This window comes from Pan paniscus, chromosome 10 (assembly GCF_029289425.2).
Source record: "Pan paniscus chromosome 10, NHGRI_mPanPan1-v2.0_pri, whole genome shotgun sequence".
NCBI lineage: Eukaryota > Metazoa > Chordata > Mammalia > Primates > Hominidae > Pan > Pan paniscus.
The window spans coordinates 30,329,681-30,347,411 of record NC_073259.2 but is presented as its reverse complement, the minus strand read 5'-3'; the positions used below and the strand labels follow the sequence as shown (position 1 = coordinate 30,347,411).

Here is a 17,731-nt window from a genome sequence, read left to right as displayed (position 1 = left end):
ATATTTTTATTCAGTCCATCCTATTCAGATTTTCTTAAGGCTTCTACTTCTTTAGCTGATGGATCTTTAGCTTACTGGGAAAAGAAAAAGAATCTAATCCTGATTCATAGATTCTTGGACTTATAATAACTATGCAGACATGGATTTGGACTGACTCCACCAAACAGGGCAATCACAAGTGATTACAAGTTACTGAGTGGCCTGTGTTGCTTCCTAATCCTCCCAAGATCTTAGCTTCAACCCCTTGAAATATAAAAACTTGTACTTAATATCACTAGCTGGAAAATAATGAACCGTTATCTGTGAGGCAAGGAGAATTTGCTCTGATTTCTGTAAACTGTGTCATATAAGGCAGTGGTCCCCAACCTTTTTGGCACCGAGGACTGGTTTCATGGAAGGCAATTTTTCTAAGGGCAAGGGGATAGTTTCGAGATGAAACTGTTCTACCTCAGATCATCAGGCATTAGATTCTCATAAGGAGCACATAACCTAAATGCCTTGCATGCACAGTTCACAGTAGGGTTTGTGCTCCTATGAGAATCTAATGCTGCGGCTGATCGGACAGGGGGCAGAGCTCAGGCATTATAATGGTGGCTCACCCACCGCTCAGCCACCGCTCACCTCTTGCTGTGTGGCCCAGTTCCTAACAGGCCACGGACTGGTACCAGTCCATGACCCAGGGGTTGGGGACCCCTGATATAAGGAGCAGTTAAAGACATTGGGAATATTTAGTACAGAGAAAATAAGTCTCAGCTAGGACTCAATATTTGAAGACCTGTCATACAGAAGATGGTATCAGCATACCTACTCTATAAGGCTACAGGAGTTAAGACCAATTGGAGGAACTTAAGTAGAGACAGGTTTACTTTATCCTAAGAAAGACCTTCTAACAGTCTGAGGTCAGCAAGGCTATCTCACATCTAGAATTCTGCTTTGTTGCAGTTTTGCAATATTCTCTGGAAGGGACTTTATCTTCCTTAATGTAGTACCACAAACACAGTTGAATATTCTAAAAAGTAAATCTTGAATTATGTTGAGTTGACTAAGACATTCTGATTTGAAAGTTTATATGAATAGACTGTTGCATTCAAATTTAGAAAAACAAAGTGTCTTCACAAGATAAAACAAAGATAAGATGCTGAGCTAATAATAGCATCATAATGACAATAAGAGATAATACTTTGGAATGCTTAGTATGTGCCAGACACTCTGTTAAGCACATAACCATGGGCATGCCATTTAATCCTTTTAACAACACTATGGAGTATATACTGTGATCTTTCCCTATTTTACAGCGGAAACAGCTCAGAGAAGTTAAATATATTTAAACAGATATTTAAATAGCTTGGCCCTTCTTGAAGGTTTTGGGGGTTTTCCCCCTTAAAGTGCCTGTCATCCCATGTGCAACTGCCCATTAGCCACAAGCATTTTAAAAATTTCTCTGATTGTATTCAGCAACCCAAGTATCTTTGTCAAAAAGATACTTACTCCATAAGAATGTTTTTCTTTTTCTATTTGTTTTGGTACCTTTACTTACATCCATTGTCAGATTGGTGACCAGTTAACTGGCTGTAGTTCTGAGATGGTGCTATTCGGCCGAATGTCATTCTTTAAAGGAAGTTTCTGATTTCGTTTAAATTTTTAAAGATCAGTTACTTTATTTAAAAAGTATGGGTATAGTTCCAGAGTGATATAAATATAGAGATTTTGCTTGGCTTAAAGTGTTTTTGAAGATGCGTAAATCAGACTGGATTGAAATTGTTTTGATTACCTCTCTGTTTCTCTCCTAGACTGTAAGGCCACTTTTCTTTCCTAAACACATAGGAGACACTTAGTAAAAATTAGTAGAATTAATGGGTTAATGCATGACTGAGTATGTGAATGAATGAACTTCAATATCTCAAAGAATCTCTGCCTTTTGCTTGCTAATCCAATGGATGACTTATAAATGAGCAAATTTCCTGCTTGTTGATTTGCTTAGTCTCTAGATTTTTCTTACCACAGTACTATTAAGACTAAGGTTATGGGTTTCCTACACAATGTGGTCTAATTTGCTTCATTACATAATATACTTATAATCCCAGCCACCTGAGTTGTAGATGTGAGCTTTTGGTCACACCAGGGAACGGTATAGCTTTGGATCTCTCACAATTATGGCTGTCACAGAAAAGAAGGCCAGTTGGCTTTACTAATAAATTTGTAGGCTCAAGTTCATGCACTAAAGAAGACATATTATTATGGTAATAGTGAGAAATTGCTCATAAAGCTGAGTTGATTGCACTTTTGTGAAGTTCAGCATATTGAAAATGGTTTGGAACTACTTTTTGATATTTTTAGTTAATTATAGTCTGAAACAGTTTTATAACTCATTCTGATTTTAATTAAGTAGGTTTATTTACATCAGCCACTGAGAATTTATATGTAACTGGTTATTCATTTAGTGACACTGAAAAGGTATTTCCAATTTATCAGCATTTTGAGTAGAGAAACAACTTTTCATGTGTTTCTTGAAGAGCTAGGGAAATGAAAATGAAGACACTTGTTTCATCTACTTTATTTCCTGTAGGATTTAAATCTCAGTCTTGAGTTACTTAATCAGCCCATTCAAATACTGTTTATATGTGGTAGATTGTGAATGACTTTGGTGTTGATAACTATGCACCTTTCAAATTGTCTGCTGGAAGGCTGAACACAGCAACAGCCAACCTTTTTCACCTGGATGTAGAATACCACATTTGTCCAGCAATTACATCAGTAATTGTAAGAGATGCCCTAGATAGTTCCCTTTATGGTTAAGTTTTGTCTTGATTTGAAATGAAGCTCTGGTTTCTCTGTATTTGTGATTCCTTCTAATTTCTCCTTTTCTAGTGGCATGGGGTTTTGTCTAAAAAAATCTGGTTTTTACCCCTTTAGGGTAAAGTAGATCATGAAACTAATTCCATGATAGTTAGATAGCTTCAATACTTAGTTGTGATTTTAGTAAGTACAAAACCATGTCCCTTGACAGTTAGAAGGGAAATGTGCAGAAACACTGTAAACATTACCCAGAAACTTGGTTCAGGCCATCAGGCACAACCCAACTTTCTCCATTAGGCATTTTAGAAGACGCTGTTGCGTGTGTCTTCAGAGTTTACCTGAATTAAGGGAATGTATCATACAGACACATGATCATGAGCTTTGGAAACTTAAAAGCACACATATTGTGGAAGTATGGCCTGATCCCTTTAACCAGAATTTACATCCCAAACTGACTGAGCATGAGACACTGCCATCATCTGAAACCCTCTCATTAAATATTTAATCTGGTTTTTCTCTTTCTCTTTTACTCCCACGGCGACTCAGCATACAGTCTGGGTTTCTTGACTGGTCATCACAGTAGATTTACTTTAAAAATACTTCTGTAAAAGGCCATAGGCCTTCTGAATGGGTCATTGAATCCAACCACATAGATCACTTGATAGATTGCTCAGTGTACTCATACGTGGTTGTTTTAACTATCCTCTTTGTTCTTCCTCTCCCTCCTTTCTGGGAGGTTCTGGGGGTAAGACTGGATAGGGTAAGGAATAGGGACCCTGGCCAGGGCCCACCCAGTGTAGCATTTACCATAGCACTCCATGTAGAAAGCTGTTTTGGTATGTTTGGCATCTTTGTGAGATTGCAAACTGGAGTGCAGAAACCAGTCCTTACTCAGTGCTGTTCATTCAGCAGATGTAGATCCTGTACCTCCAGGGTGCCAAGCACCAAAGTAGGCACTGGGAATGCAAGGACAATTGTTAGGATGTGGTCCCTGCTCTCAAAGAAACTGTGTTTATGAGGAAAGAAACAAATGTGACAAGCCTGCTAGCAACATTTCAAGTGTGTAATAAGGACCATCTCAATAAAACCCTGTGACAGAGATAATTAGCAATTCCTTTTTGTCAGTGGAAAAACTGGGGCTTTGCAAAATTATTTAACTTGTACGCAGACTGTAACAAGGTAGTTTGAACACAGGCACTTCAACTTTAGAGTTTGAACTCTTAGCCAGTATACTAGATGGCCTAGAGGTGGTAATAAATTAATGTATTATAAAATCACAAGGAAGGAAAGACCTAATCTCTTTCCTTGGGGGCAAGTTGAAGTTATCAGAAAGTTTTTACAGAGTTACATGTAGGATTGTACCAGCCAAAGAGAAGGAGGGAGAGTCTAGGAAAGAGGAAATGGCTTGAGGAAAGTACAGAGATGGGAAAGCGGGGCCTGAGACTTAGCAGTTTAGGACCAGGCTGAAGGATGGGGTGTGGGATTTGTGGAAAGTGAAGTAGACTAGTTAGGCAGAAGTTATGGATGAGTTAAAAAAAAATTGAACTCTATCCTAAAATAATATAGCAAGCCTTTCAACAATTTTAATCAGAGGAAGCCTAATTAGATTTTTTTTTTAGTTCTGATGACCTATAGAAAAAAATTGATCAGCCAGAATTGATAAGATTGGTAACTTCTTCAAGGAAAAGCAGCCAGTCTTAGAGGAAACCTAGATTTCTGACTTGAGTGACATTGTTGTCCTAGAAGCATTATGATTTCATTATAACCCTTTTAAAAAATAATCTTCTAACATGTATCAGGAGTCTTAAAAATGTTTATACTTTTATGCTAGTAATTTCATGTCTGGGAATTGGCTTAAGCAAATAATACAAATGCAAGATATATGCCTTTTGACCAGCATTTATGATATTAGTTCAGAGTGCTTAAAACATATTGGTGAAATTGAATAAAGAAATAAATGATTGACTAGTTGGTAGAAAATAGTGGAAACATTGGAAACAGTACACTTAAATTTAATGTTAATGTACATTTACTAGGTAGTTATTATGAATCAAATTGTGGTTCTGAAAATTATATAATTACATGTAAAAATGTATTGTAACTTAAAAAAATAGGAAAATATACTTAGACCTATGTTTAAATAAACTTGAAGAAATACATCAAATCATAATGGTAGGCGAAGTGCAGTGGCTCACACCTGTAATCCCAGAACTTTGGGAGGCCAAGGCAGGCAGATCACTTGAGCCCAGCCTGGGCAACATGGCAAAACCCTCTCTACATAAAATACAAAAATTAGCTGGGCATGGTGGTGAGTGCCTGTAGTCCCAGCAACTCAGAAGGCTGAGGTGGGAGAATCTCAGGCCACTGCACTTCAGCCTAGGTGACAGAGGGAGACCCTGTGTCAAACAAACAAAAAAAATTATAATGAGGTGAGGGACTGTCCTTCTATTCTCTATTTCTTCAATATTCAATATACTTAGTTCATTTTCATGATGGAAAAAGATTAAAAACTTTAAGACTGTTCATTTTGGACTTATGTTAGAAATATCTGAAACATCAAAATGACAATAAACAGTAAACAATTGGAAATAGGCTTGGAATTAAACTCTGGGTTTATACACTGGAGATATTCAGTAAATGTTAACTGAATTGAAGTTCTATCCATTTTCCTTCCCCTTGGGTCAGGATCCCAGAATCCTAATGAAATGTATTAGAATATTAGAAGTTTTACCATTATTTGAATATATTATTGGGTAACAAAAATTTCTTCCCTAACACAGAAGAAACATTGATTGCTTTTCTTAATACTTATATTATTTTTCTTATGTGGCAATTCTTGTTCAAGGGCCAAGGGTCTGCTCTCACTGTTTTCAAATATTTTAAGTTATTATCTTTTTTTTTTTTTTTTTTTTGAGAGTGGGTCTCACTCTGCCACCCAGGCTGGAGTGTATGCTCACAGCTCACTGCAGCCTCGAACTCTTAGGTTCAAGAGATCCTCCCACCTCAGCCTCTCATAGCTGGGACCACAGGTGTGCACCACCATGCCCAGCTAATTTTTGTATTTTTTCTAGAGTTGGAGTTTCCCCATATTCCCCAGGCTGGTCTCAAACTCCTAGGCTCAGACAGCCTGCCCACCTCGGCCTCCCAAAGTGCTAGGATTACAGGCATGAGCCACTACACCCGGCCTGCTTTCAAATTTTTAATAATTAAATAGAATCCATAGGTGTATTTAACCTATTAAATATTTTTTTTTCCTAATAGAGACAAGGTTTCACTATGTTGCCCAGGCTGGTGTTAAACTCCTGAGCTCAAGTAATCTTCCTGCCTCAGCCTCCCAAAGTGCTAGGATTATAGCTGTGAGCCACCACACCTGGCCTCACTTATTGAATTCTGATGGACTTTTAACAACCCAGATATTTTCTGATTAAAGGATTTCAGTTCATTAGCCTAGTAATGTCGTATGCTAACTGGGCCACACCAAGTGCATTTTGGTTTAAAGATTGCTTCTTTGGGAGTCCAGAGTAGCATTTTGAAAAACAATGTTTCTTATTGTTACTGTAATAAACTGGAAACATATTTAAAGTGGGGGTAACATGAGGTGCTCCCTCCACTGTTGCCGTACCATGAGGACAGGAACCATGTCCCCAGGATTCAGATTAGGACTTGATGTTTTATCCGGCCCGAGTATCTGTGAATACAAGGATGTGTGAATTCATGTTTCACAAATTAGTCACATAAACTAGTGCTTCTCACAGCATAGTTCAGTTCCTTAGCAATCTTTGCAGGCTAGTGGTGGGAAGAAAATCATTAATTTCTACGTTATTTACTAGACGATGGAGGGTTTGGACTGTCATTCAAAGTGGACAAACAGGCAGAAACTTTGGTGCTGTGTCATGAGGATAGCCAAGGGTCTACCTACTGAAAGGAACTCCACAACAACTTTTCACAAAATCTAAAATTCCCACTGGAGCCTGCTCCTCTAGGGCCTCTTTCATCAGTTACATATACCTTATTATGGGGACTTGAGGAATTATCAATTTCCTAAGGGATGTTTCATTAATTCATTCAATAGCACTGGTAGTAGGACTCCCTGAGAAAATGTAACATACGAAGATAGGTTTAATATACACACATGGCAAGGGAATATGGATATAAGAAAAGCTGGAGCATAATCCTTAAGGGCCCTTTGGAATCCAGGGTCACCTGAAGGAATCTAAAGGCCAGGGCAGTGGGGAGGGACATCAAAGTCAACTCAAGCCCCTCCTACAGGGAAGCCAATAGAATCAATGTCAAAAGAGACCACAAGAAAGGACAAGGTGATGTGGCCTTTTCACTCAAGGTAGTTGCCATGACGAATAGTGTCTGGAAAAAGAAATAATGATAATTATGGTGTATTCACTGTGTGTTAGGAACCATTCTAAATACTATGCATGAATCATCTTGTTAACACTTACAAGAACCTTATGAGATAAGTACAATGCCTATATTCATTTTACAGGTCAGGAAACTGAGGCATAGGCAGATCCAAAGTCACTGAGACTTCACCTTAGGCATTCTGACTCTGTAGTCCTTAGACCTTGCTTTTAAACATTATATTATACTGCCTGCAGACAAACTTTATATATTTCAGGGCCTCTGGTGAATGACAAAAGAAAAATGTAAGTGTATGTCTGGCAGAGCACAGTCTGTCTGTGATGCCAGATTTCTTCTACCTTATTATCTAAAGTCTTAGAAAATACGGAACATACTATGAATTGTCAGGACATGGACACATAGAAGGGAATAACACACACTGGGGCCTACTGGAGGGTGGAGGCTGGGAGGAGGGAGAATATCAGGAAAAATAACTAATGCGTATTAGGCTTAATACCTGCGCAAAATAATTGGCACAACAAACCCCCATGACACAAGTTTACCTATACTACAAATCTGTACGTGTAGCCCTGAACTTAAAATAAAAGTTAAATAAGAGAAAAAATCATCTTATCCTAAGATATTTGGCCTAAGATAGCTTTGAGGACCCTTATAACCCCAAACCTAAATCCTTTATCTGATCCAGAATATTTTCTTGGGTTAAGGTTTCTTGAACATAAGGGATTTTTTTGTTGTTGTTATTGTTCTGAAGTCTTAGCCAAGAAATATTTTCTTCTTTTCTTTTTCTTTTTTGAGACAGAGTCTCACTCTGTCACCCAGGCTGGAGTGCAGTGCTGCGATCTCGGCTCACTGCAACCTCTGCCTCCTGGGGTCACGCAGTTCTCATGCCTCAGCTTCCTGAGTAGCTGGAATTACAGGTGTGTGCCACCACACCTGGCTAATTTTTGTATGTTCAATAGAGATGGGGTTTCACCATGTTGTCCATACTGGTCTTCAACTCCTGGCCTCAAGTGATCTGCCTGTCTTGGCCTCCCAAAGTCCTGGGATTACAGGCATGAGCCAACGCGACCAGCCATCTTTTCTTTTTAGACTTGCTACCTGAAACGTGGGTAGCTGAGCAGAGTTACTTGGTGGCCTTTGATCCCATTAGAGAGTTCTAAATTGTTGGCCCAGATCCTTGAATGAAATCTGATATTAAAATAACACCAAACTGAAGTCATAGGAGATTTGTAGTATAATATATACCCTCTCGATAATCAAGACGTAGGAAAAATAAAATGAGTTTCAGTTGACTTCATTTTTTTACTCGTGACTTTCCTTTCACTCTTGAGTGATTTGTAACCCACATCTTCACATATCAGGGACACAGCAAGACACAAAATCCCTAACTCCAATTTGGGATTTTAGAAGCTGTCAGAGCTTAGTAAATAGCAGCACTCTCTTAGATACTCCAGGGAAATTCAGTGAAAAATACTGCTAATGAATTTAAATTTCTCAAAGTTCAGGTACTGCTCTGATGCCATCTTCCCACACTATTTTATCTTCCATGCGTCTTCAGTCTATCATATTTGTTTGGCTTTTGTTGAGGCCTGACCCAATGACCTCATGTTTACAGATGGACTTGAGCCAGGACTAGGACCCTCTTTAAATTCTGCATTCTTGGTGCCCACTTGCCCAAGCACCACACAGGACACCGAGGGGTTGCAGAACTGATTAAGATATGGCCCTTATCCCTAACACTGATAGTCCAGTGAGAGGTACATTCACGGACCAGTGGATGTTGTTAATGTTGCAAACTGTAGATTAAGCTATGCTACACATTTTTTTTCCATTTTCTGTAGCTGACTACATAACTCAAAATGGGGGAAAAAAGGTCGTTTCGATATATGATTTCTTTAAAATAACTTACAGCTTTTGTTGAGAATAATATTCAAATACTTCTCTATCAAACTCTCAGAATTAGCCTAGGGAAGGTTATTTCAAATGCTGTTTTTTACCAACTGGGTAGAAGAATGATACTCTCCACTTTTTTGTCTTCATTGAAAATAATAATAAATGCAGAGGTAAAAGTTTATGGACCTTGAGTGGACTTACCATTTTACTGCTTTGAAAGTGCTTTCTTGTCAGGCTCAGTGGCTTACATCTATAATCCCAGCACTTTGGGAGACTGAGGCAGGCAGATTACTGAGTTTGAGACCAGTCTGGGCAATATGGTGAAACCCCATCTCTACAAAAAATATAAAAACTAGTTGAGCTTGGTTGCACGCCACCCTGTCTCTACAAAAAATATAAAAACTAGTTGGGTTTGGTTGCATGCCCCCTGTAGTCTCAGCTATTCGGGAGGCTGAGGTAGGAGGATTGCTTGAACCCAGGGGTTCAAGGTTGCAGTGAGCTGTGAGCATGCCACCACGCTGCTGCCTGGGTGACAGAGCGAGACCCTGTCTCCAAAAACAAAAAAGTGCTTTCTCAAAATTAAACTTGTCAGTCACATTGTAACTTTGGGCAGAGGGAGTTAATTTCCCCTTTGGTTTCTAACTTAGCTTTTTGGGAATCACACTGTAAAATGTCATGATCTAGTTCATCTTTAATGGTCCTTAGTTCTGCAACTCAACTTTTAAGCAAGCATGACGCTTCAACCTGCTTACTTTTTCTCTCTTTTTGGTAAAGTCTGTTTGGATGGCGGGGGAGCCGTTCACCCATGGTTGTCACTTGTTTGCTCTGTTTATCTTATGGGGACCATCTGTATACAATGTCTAGAGTTTACAAAGGGCCATTCCATTAAAGATGTTTATTACAGAGGCTTGCTGTCTTTCTGTCGTGTTAGATACATTCCTCTATTTTCAGTTAGTGGACTTTTTAAGATGTAAATAATTTTAAAATATTCTTTTTTATTTTCTTTTTAATTACAGAGCAAAGAGATTGCATTCCAACTTCATGAGGATTTAATGAAGGTTCTTAATGAGCTTTATACGGTAAGGACATAATCTTTCTTCTTTTCTAGAATCCTTGGGTTAGAATTCTGGTTTGTAAAAACACTGCTCATTGTAGTATTCATTCCAAGCCAGAGTGACAATGGATCCTCATCTGCTTGAAATACAGGAACAAGGGATAGGTATACACAGCTACATTCCTTCGCCACTCCATCCCAATTTGGAGAAACTGTATTCAAATAAATTATCTATCTACCTATCTGTCTGTCTATGTACACATGTATATACACAATTAGCACACTTTAAGAAATTGAAGTATAGATGTCTCCATAAGATATGTTTTTAACTGGATTGTATGTGATCTCTACATATATTGAGTTCGAGAATATTTTGTTTAAAATTGATGCCATTGTGGCCAGGCGTGGTGTAATCGCAGCACTTTGGGAGGCCAAGGCTGGTGGATCACTTGAGGTCAGGAGTTTGAGACCAGCCTGGCCAATGTGGTGAAACCCCGTCTCTATTAAAAATGTAAAAGTTAGCTGGGCATGATGGATTGCGCCTGTAATCCCAGCTCTTTGGGAGGCTGAGGTAGGAGGATCACTTGAACCCGGGAGGCAGAGGTTGTGGTGAGCCAAGATCACACCACTGCACTCCAGCCTGGGCAACAGAGTGAGACTCTATCTCAAAAAAAAAAAAAAAAAGGTTGCTGTTATGGAACTTGAGCCATTTAGGTTGCGTTATTCTGGTACTCTTTTTTTCCCACATTTTAGTTCAATTAATTGTTTTGTTAATGACATATTAAAACTACTTTTGAAGGATATCTTTTTTGCAATAATTTGCTTTTGTGACTTACATATTATTTAGGGTACTTCATGTAATCATTAAAAATTAAATAAATTAAAACTACTTTATTAAAAATAACTAACACCTAATGATGTTGCAAGTTGGAATTAGTAATATACTTATGTAAGTATTTTTTCACACTTAATGATCATGTTATTAAATACAAATTTCTTTTGGGGGATATTTTATTTTAAGAGAATAAAATAACAACAAATGAGTAATATTAATTTATATTAATGAAAGATATTTGGATTTTTATTGTACAAGATTATTTTGTTTGTTGGTTTGTTTTTGAGGAGTCTTACTCTGTCACCCAGGCTGGAGTGCAGTGGCACAATCTCGGTCACTGCAACCTCTGCCTCCCAGGTTCGAGCAATTCTCCTGCCTCAGCCTCCAGAGTAACTGGGATTACAGGCATGCGCCAGCATGCCTGGCAAATTTTTTTGTATTTTTAGTAGAGACAGGGTTTCGCCGTGTTGGCCAGGCTGGTCTCAAGCTCCTGGCCTCATGTGATCCGCCCATCTCAGCCTCTCAAAGTGTTGGGATTACAGGCATGAGCCACCGAGCCTGGCCTGAATTGTTTTTTTATAGGCAAACTAAACCTGAAACTTGAAAGCACGTTTCTTGATTTACCAATTCCATTTGTTCCTAAAAAGGCACATGTGTAAAATACAGTTTTGTAAATTAAATTTTTAATGCTCCTTTGATACTTACTAATTAAACTTGTAAATTAAAAACTTTTGTAAAATGATTCTTTATAAAATGAACTTTCTAGTTTTTTACTATGTGTGTGATAAATCTATTTTTATAAAGCACATTTACTGCATCTGTGCATATAAATTGAATTGACAGTTTCTATGTGTTCCTCCTTCAGAAACTTTCCACTCTCCATGCAACCTACAAAAGCCTCAGGTTAAGAGATTATATCTATATACCAAATGCTTAATGAAACTGATTTTTATGTGATAAAGGCCAATTTCTAGCTCCTGCTTTATGTGATTTGTTAGTTTCTGATACCCTAAGGTATCAACCATTTCTAGAAGCCCAGTAATTTAAAAGTTAAACGACCTTTGTATACCTGAGACTTCCAAAGAGGAACAAGCAGAAATTCTGTGTCGTCTTCCATTGAACTCTTTTAAGATGAGGACATTGTGGCACTTTCCTTGAGGTTCCTTTGCTTAGACATTGTTTTACCTAGAAATATAAATCAGTCCCTAATACCTTAAAAAAATAAGTCTACTGGTTGTCATGCCATCATGGGTTAGAGCCTGTTGATTATGGTCTGAAAATAGTAGTAGTAGTAAAGACAACAGTGGCAAAGATGAACTTGACCACTGAATACGAGAAAAGTCAATAGAGTGTCCTGAAAATTTTATCTCAGTGAGAGATATATATAATGAAATTTCTCCTAGATCCAGCCTATCGATTGCACCTAGACATTTTGCAGACTCTGTAGTGTTCAAGTGAGTAAGCTGACACCTCAGAACTCTTATCAATATCAGCCTGAAAGCCCGAAAGAGTCAGGTTCTACCAAAGGCCACCAGGGTTGGAGTGACCCTATCACAGTCATTTAAGCTCTCAGAATTGGTTGAGGAATTAAGGGATAGGGCAGACAAGTAATGAGGTTTTAATTATGTCATCTGTAGATCACTTTGAGCTCCTGGGGAAAAAATTTACTTTAATCAGAGAGCATGCTCAGCAAGGCCAGAGGTCATGTTCTGTGGGGAGAGAACTTCATATCACTCATGCACACACACACACCCTCTCCCTTTTTATTCTAAAAGGAGATGCTATTTGGTCTCTCTTGCACTTTATCTTCAGATACACAAACTCTGTCTTGTTCAAATCAAATCTATCCATTATATTAATACTTACTCAGTTTATATTAGGAAAGAGGCAAGATGAGGCATATTTGACCAGTGGAACAATATTTGGAGGAATGTAGTTTAGGTTCCCCATTCAACCACTCACTGGCATTTTGCTCATGAACAAATAACCAAGTTGCATCGTGCATAGAATTTTGTAAAACTGATGATGTAATAGTGATTGTTGAAGTAACAGGCATAAAATACATAGCCTCAGGGAATTGAGGATGCTTTTTAATTGTCTTTTCTGGCAAATATTCACTCCTCACTTGCTCTCAAACCTTGACACTCCTTGGGAGTTGAAAGTGAGCAGTTGAGAAGTATACTAACTTCCATATGCCAGTGGAGTACTTAATTTTAAATTACAGTCAACCTTTGTGGTGGGTGACAGCCTTATGTTTGGACTTCCTTACCCCAGAATATTGCTCCCACAGCAATTGTTGATTATTTCAAACATTTTATCAGAAGGCTCTGTCTCAAATAAAATATATATGCTCAGGAAGGAGAATAGAGAGAGACGCCCTATGGTCATTTATACGTTAGGGTGAACCGAGTTTTCCCAGGCCAGATTGTGCGGATGATGGGGTAGATATGATATCATATGATGATATGATAGATATATAATACAATAGAGCACAGGTTGTGTGGATATGGCACGAAGCCCTGGACTTAAAGCAAAGACAGGATGGTGGCATTAGAGTGGCTACTGAAAGGAAAGGCTTTGAAGACTTGCAGCTCCTTTTCTATATTTTTGCTCAATCTTGCCTTTATGTGCTGGGAAAAAAAAAAAAGAAAAAGGCCTCAAATGGTTTTAAACCTCTATTTGAATTCTTAGGCCACTACAAAAGACAGCCAGAGCAGTTAAGATTAGTTCAGTCTTCACTGGCTACAGTGGCTCATGCCTGTAATCCCAGAGCTTTGGGAGGCCAAGGCGGGTGGATCACCTGAGGTCAGGAGTTCGAGACCAGCCTGGCCAACATGGTGAAACCCCGTCTTTACTAAAAATACAAAAATTAGCCAGGCGTGGTGGCAGGTGCCTGTAATCCCAGCTGCTTGGGAGGCTGAGGCAGGACAATCGCTTGAACCCAAGAGGTGGGGATTGCAGTGAGCCAAGATTGTGCCACTGCACTCCAGGTTGGGTGACAAGAGTGAGACTCCATCTCAAAAAAAAAAAAAAAAAGAAAGGAAAGATGATTAGTTCAGCCTTGAACAAAGGTTCTCAAAATAATGGCATAAACCAAATAGATGTTTATATTCTGTTTCACACACACACAAAAAAGACCAAAGATTGACAGTGCAGGCCTGGTATGGAGGTAACATAAAGCCTTCCAAGACTCAAGCTCCTCCTACTCATTGTTCAGATAAACCCCATTGTAACGTTTGTCCTTAGAATTCAAGATGATTGCTAGAACTCCAGCCATTACATCTGCATTCGTGGCAACAGAATGGAAACAGGGAAGAAGGGCCTTGCCTTTTAAGGAGACTCCATGAAAGTCTCACACAAGACTTTCATATACATCTTATTGGCCAGAACTTAGAACATGGTTCCACCAGGCTGCAAAGAGGTCTGGGAATTTCAGTATTTTCACTAGTCAGGTCATTGCTAACCAGTTTTTTAAAAATGGGATTCTGTTCATTTGAAAGAGAAAGAGAGTGATGATTTGTAGCTAACTAGCCATGCCTGCCAGAGTAGCTAACATTTACCACATGCTGATTATGTTGGTGCTAGTTATTGTGCTAAGCATATTATTTGCATTATCTCATGTAATCCTCACAGCACCTCTATGAGGTAGTTATTCTCATCATCCTCATTTGACAGACGAGGAAACTAAGGCTCAGAGGGACTTGCCCCAGGGTGCACAGTAAGTGGTAGGGTGGGATCTCAAGTCCAGGACTGGCTGCAGAGCCTCTGCCCTTTACTGTCATTTTTATCTCTATTGCCGTAGTTGTGGGGAACTATTTTCTAAATAAGATCTCTAAATGTTAATGCCTCCCCCACAACACAGAGAACATAAGCAATTTATCTACAGCTCATTTATAGTTTTTAGAATCAATGGCATTAATGTTGCTTTAACAAAATGTAGGTGGCAAATTGAACATGTGGCTCAATGGCAACCTGTACTTCTTAGACATGTGTATTTAAATGATTTAACAGGTGGAATTCATTGGCTAAAAGTGAAAGGGTGAACCAGGATCCCCAGACTCCCTTTCTCAGCCTAATTTGCTAATTCTTTTTGAGTTAAACATTTGAAAGCAAGCTAAAGGATAGAATTAGCAAGTTTGGGAATAGGGTTAAGAAACCAGGGACACCATTGTGCTATCATGAAACAAAAGTAACTGGACTGGCAGTCAGCAAGCTTATATTTGAATCCCAGCTTCATTAATTGTTAGTTGTGTGGCACTGGGAAATCATTTAGCTTCTCTGGGCACCTGTATTAGTCTGAGTTCTCCATAGATACAGAACCAACAGAATGGGTGTGTGTGTGTGTGTGTGTGTGCATGTGCAAAGTGATTTACTATAAGGAGTTGGCTCCCACAGTTACAGAAGATGAGAAGTCCCAAGATCTCCAGTGAGCAAGCTGGAGATCCAGCCAGGAGGGTTAATAGTATAGTTCTTGTCTGAGTTCAGGCCTGAAAACCAGGAAAGCCAATGGTGTAAGTTCCAATTCAATTCCAGGAAAAGACCAATGTTCCAGCTCAAAGACCATCACACAGAGAGAGTGAATTCTCTCTTATTCAGCCTTTTTGTTCAATGCAGGTCATCAGTGGGTTGGATAAGACCCACCTTTATTGGAGAGGGCAATCTGTTTTACCCAGCCTACTGATTCATATGTTAATCTCATCCAGAAGCACTCTCACACACATCCAGAATCATGTTTGACCAAATATCTGGGCACCCCACGGCCTAGTCAAGTTGACACATAAAATTAATTATTACGGCGCCTGACAAGGCACAAGGATATAATGGGGAAGGGTCAATGCTTAAATCACAGCTCTGTCCCTTTCTGGTGTGCACAACTCTGCACCTCAGTTTTCTTATCTGTAAAATGGAGATCAAAATAATACCTCTTAGAGTTGTTAAAAAGAATGAATGTTCTGAAGACAAATGGAAGCATTTTGCATGCTTGCTGTGCTATGCACTGTGAGATGTACTGGGAATATAGCTGTGAATAAAAACAGACCAAGTCCTTCCTCTCAAGGCATTTACATTCCAGTGAAGAGAGAGAGAGGGGCCATAAATAAATGTAAAATATGGGAGGTGTAAGAGGTAAGAGGAAAAGTACAGCTGAGTTGATACAGGTAAAGCATTCAGAACAGTGCCTGTCACATGGTAAATGTTTAAAAAACATTAGTAGTTAGTGTTAGCCTCCTCATCATCATCGCCCTCTTTATCAGTGGAATGGGGATGGCCCCAGCTTCATGTCAGCCTCACAAAGTAAATGCAGATATCAGGAATGATTTTAACAGTAATTACAGGTTTTTTTTTACATATATATGAATTTTTTTATGATGAATATATGTTACTTTTGTACCAAAAAAAAAAAAAAAAAAAAAAAAGGGAAGGTAACTTCCCTAAGAAACTACATTGATAGTAAATGTTAACAGGGCTGTGATCGAAGAAGTGGAAAAGTGAAAGGCAAAAACAGAGAAAAATGGTGACACAAAGGTTAGAGGGAACATTCAAAACAAAATGTGCCTTCATCGGCCCAGTAAAGAGGTCATATGAAACGGGTTTAAAGTGTTAAGCCCGTCCCACTACCAAAATCTCAAAAGGTTATGCAGTATTTTAATAGAAAAACCATGATTTGCCCTTTATTACTATTTCTTTACTTTCTCTAGGCTTTACAGCATTACACTCAGCATTTTACAAAACAAGGAGTTGACCACTCTCAGTCAGCTAATTCTAATCAAGATTAACACAGATGTCATGATAAATCCATGTGAAATTGATTGTTAATTGTGTGTAATTGATTATCACACTCTCTATGCATCAGCAGCACACACAGCTAGCCAGAGTCAAGAGGTAATCTATCCTCAAGTTCCATTAGATCAAGAGGAAAAGAACTGAGGAAATGGAGATATATCCAACCCTTTACCATGAGGGCAAGCACATTATCCCATTTATTTCCCGCAGCAGCACTGTGAGGCAGGTATGCCTAATCTCAGGCTTACATGTGGGAACTGGGGCTTGGAATAATTAGCTCAGGATCATACAGACAGTAAATGACTGATCCAAAATCTAAACCCACTTCTGTTCCCAAGGCCCATCAGTTCCTCACTGGGCAGCTGCCTTAGAGAAGGATGTGCAGAGGAGGTGGTAGGAGGAGGGATAAGCCTGAGCTAAAGAATCAGTAAAACTCTCACACTGCATTCTATGACGGATACTTGTAAAAACATGAGCTTTCTAGACTGTTATATGGGTTACAGAATGGGCAAACCCAAATGACTTTGTGTAATCGGCTTTCATATTAGGATATGAAGCCAGGTGTGGTGATTCACGTCTGTAATCCCAGCACTTTGAGAGGCTGAGCTGGGAGGATCAGTTGAGCCCAGTTCAAGACCAGCCTGGGCAACATGGCAAAAACCTGTCTCTCCTAAAAAATTAATAAATTTAGCTGGGTGTGGTGGTGTGTGCCTATAGTCCCAGCTGCACAGGAGGCTGAGGTGGGCAGATCACCTGAGTCCAGGAGGTCAAGACTGCAACGAGCCATGATTGCGCTACTGTACTCCAGCCTGGACTCCAGCCTGGGTGACAGAGTAAGATCCAGTCTCAAAAAAAGAAAAAGAAAAAAGAATTAGGATATGTTCATTTTGGGTACAGCCTTTCATTTAGCTTTAGTGTTATAATGTAAAACTTCCTGTTCAGTGTGCATATGAAACACAGTGGTTACTTCTAAGGATCCATGTCTTGCTCCATTCGAC

General features: G+C 39.0%; 1 protein-coding gene across 3 annotated transcripts in view; it reads left to right on the top strand.

Annotated features, from left to right (window-relative positions):
• SRGAP1 (SLIT-ROBO Rho GTPase activating protein 1) overlaps positions 1-17,731 on the top strand; it is a 322,245-nt gene that overhangs the window by 166,826 nt on the left and 137,688 nt on the right. For all 3 annotated transcript variants that reach the window (XM_063593373.1, XM_008978446.5, XM_003824809.5), the window contains exon 4: positions 10,080-10,142. In XM_063593373.1, the coding sequence (XP_063449443.1) occupies positions 10,080-10,142 (63 nt within the window). The remainder of the gene's footprint in view (positions 1-10,079; positions 10,143-17,731) is intronic.